At 28.6% G+C, this 21,196-nt stretch overlaps 1 protein-coding gene across 1 annotated transcript in view; it reads right to left on the reverse strand.

The window, feature by feature from the left end:
* Window positions 1–13,659, reverse strand: part of LOC107445360 (nose resistant to fluoxetine protein 6-like) — a 29,838-nt gene extending 16,179 nt beyond the window's left edge. The window contains exons 1-5 of the mRNA XM_016059738.3: window positions 13,181–13,659; window positions 10,650–10,870; window positions 7,556–7,670; window positions 6,063–6,159; window positions 693–793 (exon numbers count right to left, since the gene is read on the reverse strand). Coding sequence (XP_015915224.2) covers window positions 693–793; window positions 6,063–6,159; window positions 7,556–7,670; window positions 10,650–10,870; window positions 13,181–13,493 — 847 coding nt within the window. The 5' untranslated portion in view covers window positions 13,494–13,659. The remainder of the gene's footprint in view (window positions 1–692; window positions 794–6,062; window positions 6,160–7,555; window positions 7,671–10,649; window positions 10,871–13,180) is intronic.
* Between the last annotated feature and the right edge of the window lie 7,537 nt (window positions 13,660–21,196).

Here is a 21,196-nt window from a genome sequence, read left to right on the forward strand (position 1 = left end):
TGACAAAAATTTTCGAAAACTGAAGTTATTCAACTTATCATAATATTGTGGCAAGTTTTAAATTTATTAATAATAAAATAAAACTCACTTCTGTAATGTTCAATTATCATTTCTGATTCGGAAATTTAATACTTTTTCACTAAAGCCATTTTCTCAAAGTTAGAAGAAAAGAAGAAATGTTATTAAGTGAGAAAAGAAGAAATGCAACGAACACAAAAACCTATCGAAGTAAACAAGCTTTAGATTGCCTGATGTCAAAAGTATGATTGTAAATAAGGAAAATCATCAGTGCCTTGCCGGATATTTTAAACTTGCAGAATATCCTAATCCGTCACTGATTCTTCCACTTCGGTGACGAGTTCGTCAAAGATGATGGTTCCTGGTCGACACAAGGCCAGTCTCGGTGACCCGAATCACATCGAATGCGCCCCCCCCCCCAATTTTTTTTTTAGTCAAACGGAAGATGTGATTAATTTTGATAAACGTTAAGAAAGCACACATAATACCACATAAGTAAGCATATTCTAATTTCGATTCAGCAATGAAAAACTTTTACATGTATCTAAACAGATTGAACTAATAAATTGAAGTTATAGAACAATACAATGATGCATCTTGAAAAAAAAAGTATTAATTCAGTGTATGCGTGCAAAAATACGTAGATTTTAAATAAAAGATATAAGTATTCTTACTAATATTTTGTTGATAATCCTCATCAGTCGTTATGAACTTTAAATAAATATCCACAATAGTTGCTGATAAAGCTGAAAGTACGATGGCGCTCAAAACGATTCTGTAAATAGAACAAAAATATTTCCGTTTTAAATAAATTTCTTACTAGAGGGGGAAAACACTAAATTGAACCTCCTCCCATTTTACATTTTTCAAAACTGCGTCTTTATTTATTATTCACTATTTATAGAGCATTATAAACACTTATAATAATGTAGATATGCTATGTATAAAATGCTATATCATATCTGCAACAATTTAAAGCTTAATTTTAGTAACCATTTTCTTTAGTAGTCTCTAGATATTACGTGTTAAGTGAGTATATATTGTGCTAGGATGTACTAACGTGTACGCGGTAATTACATGGTACCTTGGTTATCCAGCTATATAATTATTGCCCAGTTTTTACCTGGTACCCGGACCCACCAAATTTTGCCGGGTCTCAGTGATTATTAATGTTAAAAAATCAGATAGCACTCATTAATGCTCGATACATCCTTATCAAGATCAGGGGTGAAAACGAGATGGAAAAAGTGGAAAAGCTGGAAAATCATTTCATTTATAGCTAGTTTTCGATAGGAATAACTCGATTATATCCCTACTTTTTCTCAGAAACTGAATTTATTAATTGGGTTACTAGGGCCGCTTTCGGCCCTTTTCCCATTCATCCTGAAAACATTTAAAAGAAGACATAAATAAATACTTATAAACTTTTTTTAAATATGAATAATTTGAAATTCAAGTCATAGTGGTAGTTATAATTGAATGATTCAAGTGATAGTAAATAAGCAAAAATAAATTGAATTTCTACCACTTTTTACATTTTTAGTCGCTCGTGGAATCCTTGCTGAAGTTAAAACTACTGGTTTAGGTACAATACAACTACTGGTTTAAAGTATTACTAAACCCGAACTACCCAGTATTACTACTGTTTTAAAATACTCTTAAGCTAGTATTACTAAGTACTACCCAATACAACTACTGGTTTAGGTACAGTACTATTACTGGTTTAAAGTACTACTAAACGAGCACTACCCAGTATTACTACTGTTTTAAAATACTCCTAAACTAGTATTACTAAGTACATACCCTCCAACTTATGAGGATTTTGAAAATAATTTTTTCTAGTGGTAGCGAACCAAAGTAGAAATTTTTAAAGCAAATGGATCTCATAAAACTTTTATCAGAACTTAAGAATCTAGCCATATGGCCTGTACTTTAATAAGTAATAGTGGACAAGTTACGCTAAAATTAATTTTTTTTAAATATTAAGACATTAATTTTGCTACCGTCTGAAAAGAAGATTTCTGAAACTACGGAAATTCCGTAGCAGTTGGAGGGTATGACTAAGTACTACCCAATACAACTACTGGTTTAGGTACAGTGCTATTACGGATTTAAAGTACTACTGAACCAGTAATACCCAGTATTACTACTGTTTCAAAATACTCCTAAACTAGTATTACTAAGTACTACCCAATGCAACTAAACTAGTACTAAAACTACAGTTTTAGGGTCAGCTAAAACTACTTTTTTATGCTCAGCAAGTTTTATTGAAGTGTAAAATTTTAATGCTGATTTATTAATAAATAGAAATGAAAATAGAATAGGACACAGTGGAAAAAGTTGACACAAAATTAAAAGTAGATTTTTTACAATTTCTCAACAAAAAGTCAGGATCGATTCCTTCTTGTCAAAGTTTGTATCGACAAAAAAGAAAAAAATCATTTTGAGAAGTTGAATAAATTTATTAATTAATTCTTCAAATTACATTTAGAAAAAACGCATCCCCATGAAGATGTCAAAGTCCTTTTTTATTTTTAAAACTATTCTGTTGCAGTGCTTCGAGCCTGGGAACACTAATTCAACTAATGTTACAAATCTCTATAAATGTTAAGCGCTTGGCAACCACTACTCTGAATACAAAGAGCTAAAGTATGTCGCTTCACTTAGAATGTACTGTATATACACAAAGACATGAAACTACACAGTCATTACATTGAAAAACTGAATACATAATTTAAACGTTTTGCAAACAATAGTCTGAAAACAAAGAGCTAAAGTATGTCGCTTCACTTAGAATGAACTGTATGAACACAAAGAGACGAAACTACACAGTCATTACATTGAAAAACTGAATACATAATTTTAACGTTTAGCAACCACTTTTCTGAAAACAGAGAGCTAAAGTATATCGCTTTACTTAAAATGTACTGTCTGTATACAAAAAGATGAAACTACACAGTCATTACATTGAAAGATTGAATGCATCATTTTGCAGCAAAGTCATTGACTGCAACACTGCTAACTTTAACACCGTATTTCAGCGAGAATCCAGTCACTTCTTTCTTTCGATCGGGTGCTGCCCTTAGTACCATTTACAAGCACTAAAGACGTCAGCACAACACAAGCCTGTCAACAACCTCCTTCTACAACTACATACATTAGATGTGACAATTTAGATATTAATTAAATGTCCATCGTTTGGTGCTACCTTCGGCGGTAGGTTCCGAGATGTAGATAACAATTAGAATTAAAATGTACGGTTTAAGGTCACACTTATTAATGTTAACATGACTAAAATTTTCAATCAAAATTTTCTGTTCCATCAAGGGTTAAAAAGAAAGCTCATCTGAGAATACTTTATTGCTTTTTCAGTTCAGGCTAATTTACACTTAAACTGAATCAAAACACGTTTAAATGTAATAAGTAAGCGGTAACTTAAATTTGCATATTCCCAAGAAAGTGTGTTAATCCGTCAGTGGCTTAAGAGGTTCAATTTCTAACCGATTGGGTTATAGATCTCTAACAGTCGGCCTAACAACGAAAGTTTTCATCTCAATATAGCGCAAATACGAATTAGTTTTAATGTAAAAGTTTTTCGCAAAGGCGAGTTTGTTCTAAGCTTTTATCTAATAGGGGCTTTAATTTCAGGTTTGGGCTTAAAATTTTAAGGATGTGGAATTTTAATACATCCTTAGTTTTTTAATTTTTGTAAAATATTTGTGTGATCAAATATTATACGGTTTTTATACAGTTTTGTATAACTAATGTAGTGCCCCGGTATCCGAAACAGGTAGGATAATAAATTCAATTTTCACCGGGTACCCTGAACCGGACCGGTTAATTTAATGTAATTTTTACCGCGTACATGTAACCGACTCGCTACAAGATTCAGTTACAAACACATGACAATACACACAATCAGAAACTTAGTGATTTTTTTTTAAAAATTTAATTTTGTGATAAATGAACAGTTTTTTTTCCGACTTATTAGGAATTATTGCAACAACAACAAAAAAATTCTCGAGCATCTGAAATTAAATTTTTTTTTCTGCTCTTGCGATATTCAATTCAGGGAATTTAAATAAAACATGATATTCATTCCCTCTTTTATGCGTTTTAAAATTTGCAAATGTTAATAATTTCGTCCAAAATGAGTAGTTTCAAAAAGTTAAATGGGAGAACTTCTTCGAGAATATTTCTGATACGCACATGCTGAATTATATTCAAAATCACACAAAAAAAAAAAAAAAAAAACAAAAGAAAANAAAACGAAAAAAAAAAAAAAAACGAAATAAAAAAGAGCAACATACACGATTATTTTTGAATTTTAATAAATATTTTCTTGAGTGCAAAACCTGAGAGATAAATCCTTTTGCATCGTTGGTTTGTTAAATTTCAAAGAAATTAGGTTTTCTTAAACGAAAAAAAAGTATTTAAACTCATATAGATTTTTCACGAAAACCGACATCTAATATATTTTAGTTCGCGGGCTACAAAAAAAGGCTTCTTGTAGTTGGAAAGCCTTTTTTTTTGTAGTCTTTCCTAGTTGGAAACTCCTGCTTTATATAGAGTGCAAATGAGTTTTAAAAAAATTATTTTAATGTTATTTTCCTGAAGAATGAAAAAGTCAAAATAATTTGTTAAAAAATCGTTAAGTACAATTTTGAAAAGCGAAAACAAAATCCCTCTAACTGTAACTTATTATGTGTTAGTTTTCGTAATCATATTTGAATAACTTTTCTTCCCACCTCATTCCACAGATCAAATAACGCAGATTAAGGATTGACAATATAAAACTAGCTATAGCTTCGTTTCAATAAATGAAGAAAAACTAAATACATGAATAATTTAGTTTAAAAACAAAGGTGGTAGGTATATCTAAATAAATTTATAGTAACAAGCTTTAATTTCAAAAAAGATTTTATATATATTAATAGATATTTAAAAATTTATACACCTATAATTATTGATCTTTAAAAACATTTCTTCTGTGTGCAAGTTTTGCACATCCAACAGAAATAAGTATCATTTTATAACCGTCGTTGAACAGCCGACCCAATTTTTTGGGTTTACGACTACTAATGTTCAACTCCGTAGCCTTGTAATTTTGAACCCAATCCAGTATTGGGAGAAATTTGCATTCGTGGAGGACTTTTAGATGAAACTAACCCGCATTTGCGTTACACGGAGTGAAAAACCACAAAAACCTCCCACGGTTAGTCTGACAGCAAGGGGACTCTAACCCATAATCCGTCTACCACTGAGAGTATTTCACGTCAGCATTGTGGTCATTGCAAGCGGTGGATGCGAAATTCGAATCGACCAGTCATCGCTGGAATTCGAATCCAGTTTACCTCATTGGAAGGCGAACGCTCTATCTCCTGAGCCACTACGACTTTGTAATTCCAGTAATCTACAAAAGTTTTTAAAACTACTCAAAAAATAAATTTAAAAAAAAGAAAAAAAAAACTGAAATGCATCATGGAAAATTAGTGAACACATTTCTAGAATAATAATAATAATAAAAAATAAAAAAACAGACATCAATTTTTTCATTTTAAGTATATTTTCGAACAATTTAACATAACCATTTGCCAATTGTATTATGGATATTGGCCAGTTTCGTAACCTTACTTGTATAAACAATCATGAGAAAGCATATGTTAAAAACAAAAAAAAAAAAAAAATAAACACAAAAGCTTTGTTACTGTTCTCAGTTTTATTCAGAAGTTCTTATAATTGGGAGTTGCTTAAGATTAAACAAATTGTATCGTAAAAGATCGAAAACATTTTTAAAATAAAAATTAAACGAAAAACACCGAAAAAAAAAAAGAAATGAATTCCGTTATTTTTAAAAAAGTAGACTCATATTTGTTAATTTTATTAGGCTTTATTTCGCAACTGCAAGCGTATTGTATTAGTAGCAACTGTATTATTATGAAATAACATAACTAATGAACCACGTTTAATTCAAATAATAAAGAAGTCGTTTTTTTTCTTCCTAAAATTTCTGCATATAATTGAGAATTACTTTTAATACTTACATAATTACTTTTTCACTTCTGCTGAAAGATACTTCATCCTCTTTGATTTCACAGTTAGGTATTATTACTTGAAAATCAATCCCAGCAAGTTTTAAAACTAAAAAAGAATGCAGGTGACAGTTTATTTAATTATAAGAAAGAGCAAGATATGTATTTAAGGATAAAATGAATTTTTCTTTTTGTACATTTACCATTCGAATTTACCGTTAGAGTTTTGCTGGGTTGTATAAAAATGCAAAAAATGGTAACTAATAAAAAGCGAAAATCTATTATAAGATATTTTAATTAGCAACTTTTTCTTGTACATTTCTTGCAGATTTAGAGGAGATTAGAAGTCCTTGCTTCCACTTCTTCATATGTTGTAGAGCCCTTGGGCTGTACAACATATGAAGGTACTGTCATTGGTTAGTAAGATTCAAGAGAAATATCGGAAGCTATGGATGACGTAAGTTTGTAGTTTTAGTCAGGCTTATTCTCTTATTCTATGAGAGATTGCATATAAAAAATGAGAAGCGAAGAGCTTCCGGGCAGGATCACATGAAGGCCACTTCCTGCCCAGTGAGCTCTCTGATGTTGTAGGTAATATAATATCTGATAAAAGAACAGTCTACCACATTTCTTTTAATTTGCTACTGAAAACCTATATCCAATTTGCACGAGATTTTCTTACAAAGTGGTAGCACACGTTATAAAGTAAACCTATCGCAGGGATGACACATGCGTCTAAAAATGTAAAAAAAAAGGTTGAACTCTTAGTTATTATTTATTTTATTTGTTCACGTAATTGTTTATTCCTAACTACGTGTTACTTTATCATTTATCTTCAGTAAGAAAAAAAATCTATCTATAATTTTTTTATTTTAATATTAAGCTGAAATATATAAGTCAACCCTTCGCACTACGAGTACTGTAAAATGCTGTTTGAATATATAATATATGCTAATATAAGCACTAAATACTTGACTTGACATGTTTTGTAGCAGAGAACCTGCCCGCGAAGCGAGTATCTCACTGCTTCTTCTGATGATATGAAATAACAATTGAGACTAAATGGCTTTGGCAAAGAAAAAGATTCGAGTGTTGGCAGCGAAGCCTCTGTTAAATTACAGTCAAATCTGAGTATTAAGCACTAATTAATTTATTATATAATTTTTAAGGTATGAAAATTTTAATTTCAAATTGGTGAATGTTGATGGCACTGCATCGGAGAGCAAAGGGTTAAAAAGTATTGCTAACTTTTGCCACATTTTTGCAATATTGACATGGCTGACAATTTTCCCCAAATTTTCATCAATGTTAAGATTTTATTTTCATGTTAAAAGTGTTAACAGTATTCATACATTCATTCAACTTTTCTTCAGATCTTTCTTTGATAATAAAGAAATAGATTTTTTTCTAAGTTTTTCTACTTGTTATGATTAAGCATGAATAAAAGGTTAATCTAGAAAACAAAAAAAGTTTTTTTTTTTCCCATGAAAAATACCAGTACTTACCTTCAGTCGACATTTTCCAAACATCTTCTTTCGTACAAGTAGAAGGTACGCAGATTGATGAACGAAAATTCAAATGATAGTAATACATTGCTCTACGCATAAAAACTGACGTAACCTAAATAAAAATTAATAACAACGACTGTTTAATAATTATCTAAGATTATATGCAAGACTGCCAACTTTGAACACATTTTGTAAATATTTATTCTAGTGGTAGCTAAATGTATGTTTTAATGTATTATATCTTTATTTATTTCAACTTGTTTTCCACATTACTGCATATAAATGATTTTGAAAGTTCATTTGCAACGCCATTTTATTCTGGCTGTCCCGTGGTGAGGCTTTTAAATGTTGTCAAAATTACCAAAAATTCTGAAATCTTTGATTTTTAAATGGCTACCACTCGATAGAATATTTTTCAAAAAGCACTGTAGTTGGCAGGCATGTATATGTTGTAAATAAATCGAGTATACAAAAAGCGTGCAATCATTATAAAATTTAAAAAGTGGTAGAAAAGTTAAGAATATAAAATTATATAAAATTTGTATTAATTACTATCCTTAATATTAAATAAAAGCTAATATGCTGAAATTAATAACTTTGTTATTAAACCTCTTTATAAATTTTCTAAGGAGTGTACGAATCCTGTATATAGGGGAAGAGGGCGGCTACAATTGAAATGGGATAGAGTAGACAAATGCAAAATTTCAGTTAGTTATACTTGAAAATTTTATGATTAAGAGAATGGCAAAATTTTGTTATATTGCATCTTTATGAAAACTTCAAATTTGAATGGCTTACTCTCCTATAAAAATATCTACTAGTTAGTCCTTATTTTAACCGATCGGAATTTTGCAAGAGTAAAAAGAACACCATAATAGTTTTTAAAAAAAAGAAAAATATATTTACGAAAAATGTAGAGAATAAAAGCAAACATCACATTTTCTGCAGAATAATTCAATTCGTAATTTAAAGAGTTTTGTTGTTCTCAAAATTTTGAACAGACAGTCTAAATATTTTTGCATTCTATTCTGTTTAAATTTATTAGCTTATTATTTGCTTAGTTGATTATATGCTTAGATTTATTATTTGCTTTGTTGATTATATGCTTAGAATTAGTATTTACTTAGTAATAATTTACAAGATATGAAGCAAGAGTTAATTTCTATGTATTCCTCTTCTCAAACCAAACAGTATATCTCACATTATATTCGTATGTAAAATATAAATTTTAAAATTGAGAAATTATAATAGGGTCAACCACCAATAAACAGTTTCAGTAGATTCTTCTGGATTTCTTCGTGATCCGTGCTCTTTTCGTTTGTCGCACCAGAAAAATCATATTGGTCTTGAATTTTAATTTGATACTTTGCAAGCGGATCACTCAAAAATACGTTTTTGAAATTTCTGCAATCCATAGAAAAGTTTAAAAAGTGGCTGCAAAACTACTTCATCTCCGCTCGGTTTTTTAAAGAAATTATGCATTCGTGATCACCACAACATGAATGATTCAGTATGTATGTTACAATCAGTCGCTGTAATTTTTAAAAAAAATTGAAGTTGTAGCTATAGAGGCAAGTTTGCTGCAGCTTTTATGAAATTTTGTCTACCACTTTATTAAAAATTTCAATCGCAAACAATTGCAAAACATGTTTTGGAAAAATCACCCGTATGCGATGTGTTTGGAAATATGCTCGTACCTCGCCTAAAACTTCCATCCGCAAATGTTGTGTTTGCGAGACGATTTAAGAACAGCCTTGATATTTTAGGAAGTTGAAGAGTTTTTTAATTATAAAAAACAGACTTATTGGATTAAAAAAAATCTGTTAGATTATTAGAACAATATTTGTACTAAAGTATAAAGAAAAGTTGTTTGAAAAGGAAATTTTTTATTCATATTAAAAAATTCATCAATAATTGACTTTGTAAATTAAAGAAACTTCAATGATGAATGACTGTTTCTCTTAGACCTAAATAACAACAACGTATTTGTACATATTTGAATAACTGCAACATAATAAGAGCATATTTGAAAAATTTTAGTTTGGAAGTGAGCGTTTTTTGGAAGATTTTAACTGTAACTCAGAAAAAGATGCCGATGATTCAGGCTGTATTTAATAACCATAAATTATTAAAATGCTCAACATAATATTTGCCATTTATTTTGACCTAAATACAAAATAATGAAAAAAATATGAAAAATATGATTAACGCGATGAGCGCCGCGTCAGCCATCGGTGGCTGACACTTGACTTTCCATTTAGGCCGCGTCAGCAACCGGTGGCTGACACTGAAATTACATTTAGTGCGCTTCAACCACCGGAGGCTGACACTGAAATTACATTTAGGCCGCGTCAACCACCGGTGGCTGACACTGAAATTACATTTAGGCTGCGTCAACCACCGGTGGCTGACACTGAAATTACATTTAGGCTGCTTCTGCCACCCCTTGCTGACACTGACCTTTCACATAGGCAGCGAAAAGCAGTTAGCTGACAGCGTATAACATGATATAGAACTATAAAATTTGCACTCTTTTATGGAATTGCAGAAAATGTATTCAAAATTTACTTAATTATTGTGATTCTTGGTTTAATAAATTCAATTTAGTAGATTTTTATCCACCACTATTTTTAAACAATTCATTTTTCAATGGCAATTAATGTAAATCTCCGATCAAGTTTGTACATACTTCTAATCATGGTTACTTTATTATAATGTTACCACATTGTTACATGATTCAAAATGTTTTATTCACTGTATATAATTTTCATGATGAATGGGGTAGGGCCTAGGCACCCAGTTTTGTTTAAATAAAGAAAAGAAAGAAGATATGTTATCCGCTGCGCTGCCCAGGTGCCCAATTTTTTATAAATAAAGAAAGTAAAAGTAAGATAGGTTATGATAAACCATTTAAAAATATAGCAAAATCCGTCTAATATTTGCATGTTTAGTTTGTAGTTATTTACCTTGGTCAGAAGGGCAAGTCATGTAAAATTAGCGTGGCGCTCAATGTGGTGACGAAAATTCTGCGAGAAAGGGTTAGCGCAGCATCAATGAGATATGGGTCAAAATGTCTTAAAAATTCACTTACCGAATCCGGATGAGTAGTGTTGATGAATTCTGGAATTTCGTTGTCGTAGGAGAAAAATGGTCTTCTGGGTGGAACAGGTGGAGACACTTCTACTAAGCAGTACTGACCCTTGAAGCTATCTTTTCCTTTAACTACAGTTTCCACACAAACATCGAAATCACCCAATGAATTAATGCTTCCACTAAATATACCATTCGGTATTTTACCAGAGGAATCAAGCACTGCAAGGAAAGATCAAGAATTAAAATTGTTAATATATCGGTGACTTGTAAAAGTCCTGTTGAGTCCTGTTTCTAATATTTTCCACGCTTCAATAAAATATACTTTTATACTATATACATTAGTTAAATAACGCAATTTTTTTTCACTACTTAAGTCGTAAGTAGAAATACAATTTCACCATAAATTGTTCGCAGATTTTTCTTTTAAAAAAATGCATACTTCTTCATGCATACCTTTTATCTTCGAATTACTACGGAATTTTAGTATCATAGTAGTTTTAAATTTTTTTTTTCTTCTCAGTAACAGCAGAGGTTGCGTACTAATATTTTGACTGAAAGAGATACATTTACTGATAGGAACTAGATTACTCTGCCCGATTAACTAGAGTTGCTATAAGACTTAACAAATGAAAGAGATTTTTTTAGAATAGAGTTTCCTAGACTAATAGTCTTACCATTCTACTAGCCTGGGAAATTCCAGTCTTGGAAAAACTAGTTAATCGAATTGCTAGTTATTGGCAAGTCATCTCGTAACTAGTGTTAGTAGAAAACTTATCATATTCCTTAGTAGTTAGGAGGTAACGAGGTTAATCGAATTACTATAGTTGATTGGTAAGTCATCTTGTAACTAGTGTTACTAGAAAATTTATCAAATTCTTTAGTAGTTGGGTGGTAACGAGGTTAATCGAATTACTATAGTTGATTGGTAAGTTATCTCGTAACTAGTGTTACTAGAAAATTTATCAAATTCCTTAGTAGTTGGGAGGTAACGAGGTTAATCGAATTACTAGTTGATTGGTAAGTCATCTCGTAACTAGTGTTACTAGAAAACTTACCAAATTCCTTAGTAGTTGGGAGGTAACAAGGTAGAGCTGTTAGAAGACTTACCAAATTATTGAGTTCTCCCCCATTTGATTTAATAGGGTAAATACTTAGGGTGAAAATAAGTAAAAATATAACTCTCAACCATTAAGGAATTTTCGTAGTTTTAAAACAAACATTTTCCCTAGTCGTAACAAAGGTAATGAATCAGTATTTAAAAAAATAGAGTAAATTTTTATTTCAAATAAAATATAAAAGATTGTCAATAGATCAAACCAAAATGTTGCGTTTCTACAAAAGTTTTCTTGATTTGGTTAAACTGAATATTCACACAGCTAGAAACTATATAAACAAAATATAACTATATAAACAAAACTACATAAACAAAATAACTATATAAACAAAAGTATTATAATGCTAACCTAAAAATAAAATTGTCAAAGTTGACAATGGAACTTAGATAAAAGTAAGGATAAGTTCAGTTAGTTCAGCATAGCTATAACATTAAAAAGTAATCACTTAAGATTTGTTTTTAAAAATGACTCCGAAAATAGATCTCTTATAAAAATATTAAATGCATGATAAAGTTAGAACATCTAGTACAATCTTTCATTGATAATAAGTTTAGCAAAACTATCGTATTAAAAAGTTAATTTTAGCAGTCTTTTATTTCATTTCAACATAGACTTTTAATTTACTAATTGTAAAATGATATCCAAAATTAATCATTTATGATAAAAATTAACAGCACGAACATAATATTTAGATTTTAAAGTTAAAAGAACATCAAATACCAAATCTCTAAAACATAACAGAGTAATGTGCAAGGTGTGCTTTAAATAGCTCAGTAAAATTAATTCAATGATTCAATAATAGTTAAATAACATTGTAACTATCACATAAAAATATGTTAAGGATAATTCGCATTCAAAAGATGCATTTTATATTATTTCAAAATAATTATTTAAAGTTTATTATGGGAAAAATGATACTGGAAATTGATAATTTATGGTAAAATTAATAACCAGATAAATTTGGAACATTAAATACTGAATTTTCAAAATATAATCAATACCCAACTCGCGATTTAAGTAATAAGTTCAAAAGGTTCAATCTAACTTTAACATTAAAAGAAATTTGATGGGTAAGCACGCTAGACATGAATTACTCGTGTATATGATTGTAATGAAATTTATATATATATATTTATATATATATATATATATTTATATTTATAAATATATGTATATAAGTATATATTATATTTATCTNTATATATATATATAATAATTATGTTAAGGCAATAATATCACAAAAGTTCATACATAAAACAAAATAAATTAGGAAAAAAAATACATAACAAGAAATAATAAATAATAAAAATAGAAAGTAAAAAATATATATTAATTAATGATATACAATAAAAATATATAATAATGAAAAATAAAGAATTAATGATAAGAAATAATACATTATATGCATACTAACTTCTAAATGCCCAGTATTTTATCTGTTTTAGACCCAGCAGAAACTTCATCATATCACGTGAGCAGCGGTGTGAAACATTAAACTCTTGCCATGATTTTATTATGAAAGGCATCGCGGTTTTAATAAGTGAATTAACCATCTGTTTTACACCTTTTTCAGCAGTTAGCCACTTCTGAACACTTTCATGAACCTGAAAGTCGTTCATTGTCGTTATATTATTTGGCGACTCCAATATTTCAGGATCAAGCATGAAAGAAAAATCTAAATTGCAAATTAAATAAGTCAAAGCGAATATTATCGGATTTAGTTTCATAATTGTGCGTTTCGTAATTTTTCGATTCAGATTAAGCGTTGTATATTTTAAACTGTCTGATTCGAAATTGCTATGAACAGGTTACTTTAGCAACTAAGTGCATCGGTTATCAGAAACCTGAAGAAAGCTGTACGCTCACTCACGCTTATACAAAAAATATACTGACATGAACTAAGTTCAAATATCTTCAGCTTATAAATTTAAAAAAAAGCAGATAAAAAATGAAGGTTTTACACACAACAAAAGTGCATTGTCTAGAAATATACGCACATTTCTACTACTCATTTCATTGGTGAACTTATCCATTGACGTCATGGAAATATATAATTTAATAAATGTTTCACATATTTGCTGACATCAATGGGTTAACTCTTCAAGGGAAAGTGGAAAGGTGGTTCCCTTTCTAAAAAAAGAAAACAAAGAAGCTTTTTTTTTCTTCATATAGGTGACCTCAGGTAGAAACATGTAGAAAGCATGAACTGTAATTTATCGAGAAAGTTCATTGTCAGAGGCCCCTTTTTGGGGACTATTCTTGAAAATAAAAGAAAGAAAGAACAAGAAAGTCATTTCTTTTCCTTCCGCGGAACAAATGACCACCATAAATAAATTCAGAGTAAAATTACCGGCCAGAAAAATCAAAAATCAGTATAGAAAATTAAGTTTGTAAAAGAATTTAATAGTATAAACTCGATACCACAAAAACCTTGTTATGTTTATTTATTTTTCCTTGCCTTATATTTTTTTCCTTGGCATTATATATCCATTTAACGTAAATTCCTATGTCGAAGGGTTGGTTTCTCCTCAAAACCTTTTGCTAAGTCAAAATTTTTTTCGAAATAGAGAATGAATTTTTTCGGAAAAATCACAATGTAAGTTCATTGTAAGCCAATTCTTTTCTATTTAATGCATTATTGTTCTTGTCTTAGTTTTAAAAATGAAATTATCATTGTAGTAATTAGACTTATAGTCAACTATCATTACACACATGTTTAATACAGTCAAACCCCGCTATAGTGAACCTTCAANTATATATATATCTTTTCTCAAAAAATAGTTAGGGAATCATTTCATAAATTTAGAAGTGTTTAGGTTATGCGATTTCTCATACTTAATGTAGTTTTAAACTTTTAGAGGTTTGAGGGACCCGCAATAAGTTACAAACGGAAAAGGAACGTTTTCGAACACCCTATACAAAAAAAATATAGCAATTATTTGTAACAGGCAACAATTCGAGAAAAATTCGTTTAAAACTGCCCAAGATTAATTAAAGTAGTTCTTTTACACTGCGCATGCGGAAAAAAGAAAGTTTTTTTCTTAATTTAGTTGTGGATTGTATTTGGCAACTAATAAAGAAAGTTCGATTTCAGTATATTAAAAATTTAAAAAGTTTCAAGCAATTTTCTAAACAGTTTCAGAATTTTTTTAGAAAGAAAGATAAAGTTATCAGGGATTTTCGACAAATATCATTTTTTTTTATGGTACAAGATTTATTAAAAATGACGTCCGCATTCATTTTATTGGAGATCATCCCTTAAATTTTTTTTCGAAACTTTAATTTTCTTAAAGAATCACATTTTATTGTGTGAACATTTATTGCAAGGTATCATTTGTTATTTAGTTTTGTCTAATGATGCAAAACCCCTTAGAAAACCTTTTACCATTTTGAGCTTTCTCTTAAAAAATATAAAAACTACTTTGAAAATTGCTTGAAATTTTTAAGATATTGAAATCGGATTTTTCTCATTAGTTGCTAAATACAATTCACTACAAAATTATGAAAAAAATTTAAAAAATTTTTCACTCAAGCAATGTATAAAAGAAATAATTTAATTTCTTATACAATGCACAGTTTTCAACGAATTTCTTTCAAATTTAAAGAAAAAATTTTGTAAATAATTTTAACTTGCACTAAGAATTTTGTTTTATTTCATAGAATATTTTTAATGCTGTAGCAAAAAAATTAGATTGTTATAAAAATATCCATATCTCAATAAATATTTAAGCTAAGCTTACGAAATTTTGTGCAACTATTGCATATAATTACCAAAATGATTCTTACAAGCTATAAATTTGTTGCTATATTTTTTGTGTATTGTTCAAAAACACTATCAAATCATTTTCAAGAATCTATTTTTGATTTGGTTAATAATATTTTATAATAATGTTATTGGAAAGTTTTAAAATTTTTTCCATTAAAATAGTATAACGTAATTAAAAGCTATAAATATAATAAAACTTTTGGTAGAACTATTTTTAAGTATAATGATATTAGCGAAAATTTAAGGAAAATTATCATATCCGATTATGAATGTCACTGTGAAGATGAAGAATGTTTTAAATTTATTGATAAACAGCAAAAACATATTATTACTGGAGATTTAAATATTATAGAAAATTTAGAAATAGAATGTTACAAGGCACAAAATTTAGACCCATTTACCATAAAAGAATTATTAAAATTCTAAAATACTTTCATAATGATCTCAATAAATTTATTTTAAAAATATCAAACAGATTCTCTTTACTTTTAGGCATGTAAACAGAATTGAAATGGGCTGTTAGCTATAACTTTAAAAACTTTATTTTTAATAATAAGAGAAATATAAATAACAGTAATTCAATAATTTTTTGCAAAAATGATCAATCAATTAAGCAACTACAAAAATATTTTGTAATTACCCCCAGGACAAAGCTGACAATAATTATGCAATCTTCTGTAAAAAATTCTACGTTGAACTTTGAAATAAGTAGTTAAATAACATTAAAAATTTTAATCTTAGTAATTTAAATAAAAATATAATCATTTAATTTTTTTAGCTTTATATCAGAAGCTAAAAATTAGAACTAATAATATACAATTTCCATACCTAATAATCAGTCTAAAATTTCGTAAAATTCCTATTAAATTTAGAGCACTCACTTAGGGGTCTAATTCTTATCAAACTAAACCTGGCACCATTTTCTCTAACTACATAAATAAAATTATTAATAATATTGAAGACGGTTTTTCTTGGATTATCATTAATAATCAACTCATTTTAGAATTTATAAAACAAAATAAAATTAGTTCGATTGCGACTTTTGACTTCCGAGATCTCTTTAATAGCATTCCCCTTTTTAAACTAAAAGATGTTCTTTTGAGTAATTACTATAATTATAAAACTAACCTTTTGCGATTTTGATTCTGGAGAAATTCTGACTAGCTTTTTTTTCTTTTTGATAATTACCTTGACGAAGGGAAACATATTTTTAGTAAAATTGATGGAATACCACAATGATCTAATTTTTCATCTCTCTTAGGTAACTTATTTTTACACCATTATGAAAAAAATTATTCTCTTAATTTTACATTTGTTTTTAGATTTATTGATAATTTAACTATCTTTAATTTTCAAAATTATACAATTTTGTTAAATAATATTTACCTCGAAGAATTAATCTTGCTTCGTAATCAAGACCATAACGGTAATTAAATATTTTTGGGGATTTAATTATCAAAAAATATATCTGTATTGTTGATTTAATGGATTAGCGAAATTATTTTAAATTTAAAATGAATATACTAATTACATGGAATTCTAATGATTCTAAAAGTATTTATTTAAATAAACTTTTTAAACAAATGAATAGAATTAAAAGAGCTTGTAGTAATTTTTATTTATCGAAAAAGCAAATAGACGAACTCTTCCAAAATTTAATAAAAAAATATTGGATATCCAATATTATTGGATATCCATTATTATTGGAGATTCAACATTATTGGATATCCAATATTGGATATCCAAATATTGAATATTCAACTAATGTAATTAAATTCTATATAAAATCATTGAGTTAATTGTATTGCTATAATTAAAAATTTCTTTGTTAACTAAATTTATATTTTTACCATGCGCAAATCCAATCCGGACTTACTTATCACCAAATATGGCTACTAAAGTCTCTTTGTTTTATTCCTTTATTTACAAACTTATTTCACGATTCTCACCATCACTACCGACATCTGATACGAGAAGATGTATTTTACTACGTTTATATTCTCCACAACATTCCACATTTAATTTTAAAAACTCGTAAATATTTGGTCACGAAATTTTGAGTTTCAAAATTTCAATTTTAAATTTAATGATAACTTTATAATTACGATAACTGATACCACAGTTTTCTTACTTAATTAAGGACATATAAGTCCTGGTAAAATATTAAAATACATATGTTTGCTACAACGAGCGTAAAAACTTAATTTTTCTAAATGAAAGTTCAGATTAAAAAAAAAAAAAGAGTTTCAAATCTTCGAAAAAATTAAAATTCGTCAAAAGTTGGCGTCAACGTCCTGGTCTCTAGTAAATTGTAAAGTCAATTTTACTTGGAGTTTTTCATTGTACTTTGCAGTTGTAGATTATTTATAGATTTACTAATTTCAATTAGAGCTTTGCTAATTTTAATTGTTAAGTTAGAGGAAAAAATGTTCCACTGCGACGACATTCTAAGAGGCAAAATAGTGGCACTTTATGAGGATCGAAAATCCACCAGAGAAATTAGTCGGGCATTGAATATATCTTATTATGCAACTAGAAGATGGTGTTTGAGGAAAATAAATTGTATTTATAAGTTGAAAGTTCATAATTGAGAGGTATATAATTCGAAATAAATTCTTTATTACTTAAATGTATAAACTTGCTATCAGCATCTGATTTTATTTTTGAATCCGAAATTTTTATGTATTGTTGTAAAAAAAAAAATTAGTTTTTCCAAAACTATTTGAATTATTAACTCTTTAACTCATTTTTTTTAGTAATTTTATGTTAAACTATATCTGAGATTGAGATTTATTTCTAAAAAAAAAGTTCATGGAGCCTATTATGGTACATAGTTTGCCTGAAACTAATTTGAATTTGGGCAGTAAAATTTTACCTACTGTACAGAATTGATCATTCTGTGCTTATAAATAACCGAATTTATAAATTCTGTTTGTACTTAAAAATAAACTCAGTGATAAGATAAGTGATAAATTGAAGGAGTATTTAATGCACAAAGACAAAATATTTCCCCAGTTTTGACCCCCCCCCACTATCCTTAACTATTTTCAGCATTTATGTAAGCAAATCTTTTCATAGGTATTTTTTATTATTTTATTTTCTGAAATTATTAGAAGATGGCCGCAGAAATTACAGATGAAAAAATAGCTTTGCAACAATATTTAAAAATTAATGCTGTTGATTTTAACTATTCTTCCCACCGCCTTTTATAGGGTAAAAGTTCTTAATAAAATGATCTATCTGAAACTTATGCTTAATAAAATCAATTATCTGATGATTTAGTTTTCGGGTACTTACTTGGGTTTACGTTTAAGGGAAAACTGTGAAAATTGTATAAATAACCATTTAAAATTTTTTTTGCGACATTTATAAAATAACAAGTAATTTTCCGAATTAGAATTTTTAAAGAAGTTAGCTACCTATAAATATAAGAGTCCACTCTTGAAACTACCAATCATGTATAAAATATCCTACTACCCTACATGTAGGTTCAAGAATTTGCACTTCAAAAGATTTGCGAATGATACTATGTAAACTTGGTTTGCAGTAAAAAGAATGGATATTATTTACACGCTCCATTCGTTAGTTCATTAAAAAATATTATTCAAAAAATTAAAAGAAATAAAAATGTACGTTTATAACACCCCTAATTAAACAAAAGTAACAATTTTTACAGTTTTTACAATAATTTTTTAACTCTGATATTCTTCTCATAAGATAACTTCTTTTGCCGAGACTTTGTCCTTTTTTTAATTATTAATGCCAGCTTACACATTCTTGTAATTTTTGCATTTTATATTTGAAATTTCGAAGTCAAATGACATGCATGAAATGACTCCTAGTCCAAAGAATCAAAGTTATAAGGTCGATTATTTCGAAAAAAATTAGCTACTTCGGTTCAGTGAAACAATTATCTATGAATCATTAATATTCTTGTTTCCCTATTACGAAATATTAGATCAAAATTTGTATTCATAATTTCTTCAAAACTTGTATTAAATCTATTATTATAGGTTATTTAAATAGAAATAAAACCTAATGTTAGAAAAAGAACAATTTTTGAGATGATGATTCTAAAAATAGAACAGTTTTGGAATTGTTTTACAATTTTTTATTTATCAGCTGTTTAACAAAGCAAGGCGTATCGAGCATTTTCCTGATATAGCAATATTTTTTTTGAATTGTGCTAAAGTTGAGATATAATATTAACAATTTTTTAAACAGATATTTTCAACTTTTTAAACGAAAAGGGCAACTTTCTTAAAGTTAGAGGGCAATAACTTTGAACGTCGAAATAAAATTATATGTCCATAAATTTTTGGTTCATTTAAAATATTCTCAGCTAGCTGGCAGTAATTCCAAGTTTTATTTCAATAAAAACTTGACATTAATTTAAAAAGAAATTTTCCTTAGAAGGAAAGCATAAATTAAAGTACTGAAACAATTGATTACTATATTACTAGAAAAGTAATATGCGTGGTTGCGTAAAGAATAAGATTTTGAGAAATGTTAAAATTTAATTAAATAGTTAGAAAAATAATTCTGCGAAACAAGCACGGGCAGGTAATTAATAAATTTATTTTAAGACTAGCCGCCTAAGGCGGTCAGCTGTCCGCCACTCTAAAGGTTTTCACAAATAAAGTCTTTTGAAACATAGCGGGAAATCTGAAGATTAGTAGACAATTAAAGTGTTCCTGTCGCAATTTTGTCTTCATATCCAGTTCTGTTGCAGATGTGTTATAGCTCTTGAGGATGTTTGAAGATGTAACTTTGCTATGGTAACCTAACCTATAATATAACTTTCAGGTGGAGACTTGTTTTTTTTTTTTTTTAAAAAAAAAGGCCTCAGAAATAGTAAAAGCATACAAAAGTTGCTTTCGAAATCATCATTGGCCAATAGCTGAAAATTAAACACGATCCTCTTCCAATCTTCTTTGACGTTCCTCAGGTGTTTCTCGGGCCCTAGCACTGCTAGTTGAGACACGATCCTCTTCTAATCTTCTTTGAGGTTTCTCTGATACTTCTTGGGCTCTAGAATTGCTTGTCGAAATTCGGTCATGTTCCATCCTTCTTTGACGTTCCACAGACGTTTCTTGGGCCCTTNGGGTTTATGCGCACAACTGCTTTTTCTTTGACAAAATACAAAGTTTTTTGGAAGGCGGTTCTGCCATGTCAGTAATCGGGTTTTTAAGAAGTTAACTAATACTTTAGAACAACAATTACTACGGAAGCTCAGCTTCTACCAAATGAAAACAGTTGAAACGTTAGATTTTGCAATAGAAAAATACGTAGATTAATATGGTATAAAAAAATTTATGCCTCATAATTCAAAATTTTTTCATCTTCAATTAAATTAGATAATGAAAAATAACAAATAATTATTAAAAATTATTTTTAGCATGAAATTATCTTTGGGTAAACCCTATATTTTGAAGGTTAAGAATCCTCTACCCCTTATATTTTGAAGGTTAGGAATCCAAATATGTTTAAAAAATATATGTTTATTAAGAGAAAGTACGTTTTTGTGTCTGATTTCGTAACTTAATTGATTAATTTACATATTTTAGGTCACCCCAGGAATAATTAAGATTGACATTTAGTACATGAAAATCCGATTCGAACGAAAGTTATTCAGGGTGATACCTTTTCTTTACATATAATATA

Source organism: Parasteatoda tepidariorum, chromosome 1 (genome assembly GCF_043381705.1).
Source record: "Parasteatoda tepidariorum isolate YZ-2023 chromosome 1, CAS_Ptep_4.0, whole genome shotgun sequence".
Lineage (NCBI taxonomy): Eukaryota > Metazoa > Arthropoda > Arachnida > Araneae > Theridiidae > Parasteatoda > Parasteatoda tepidariorum.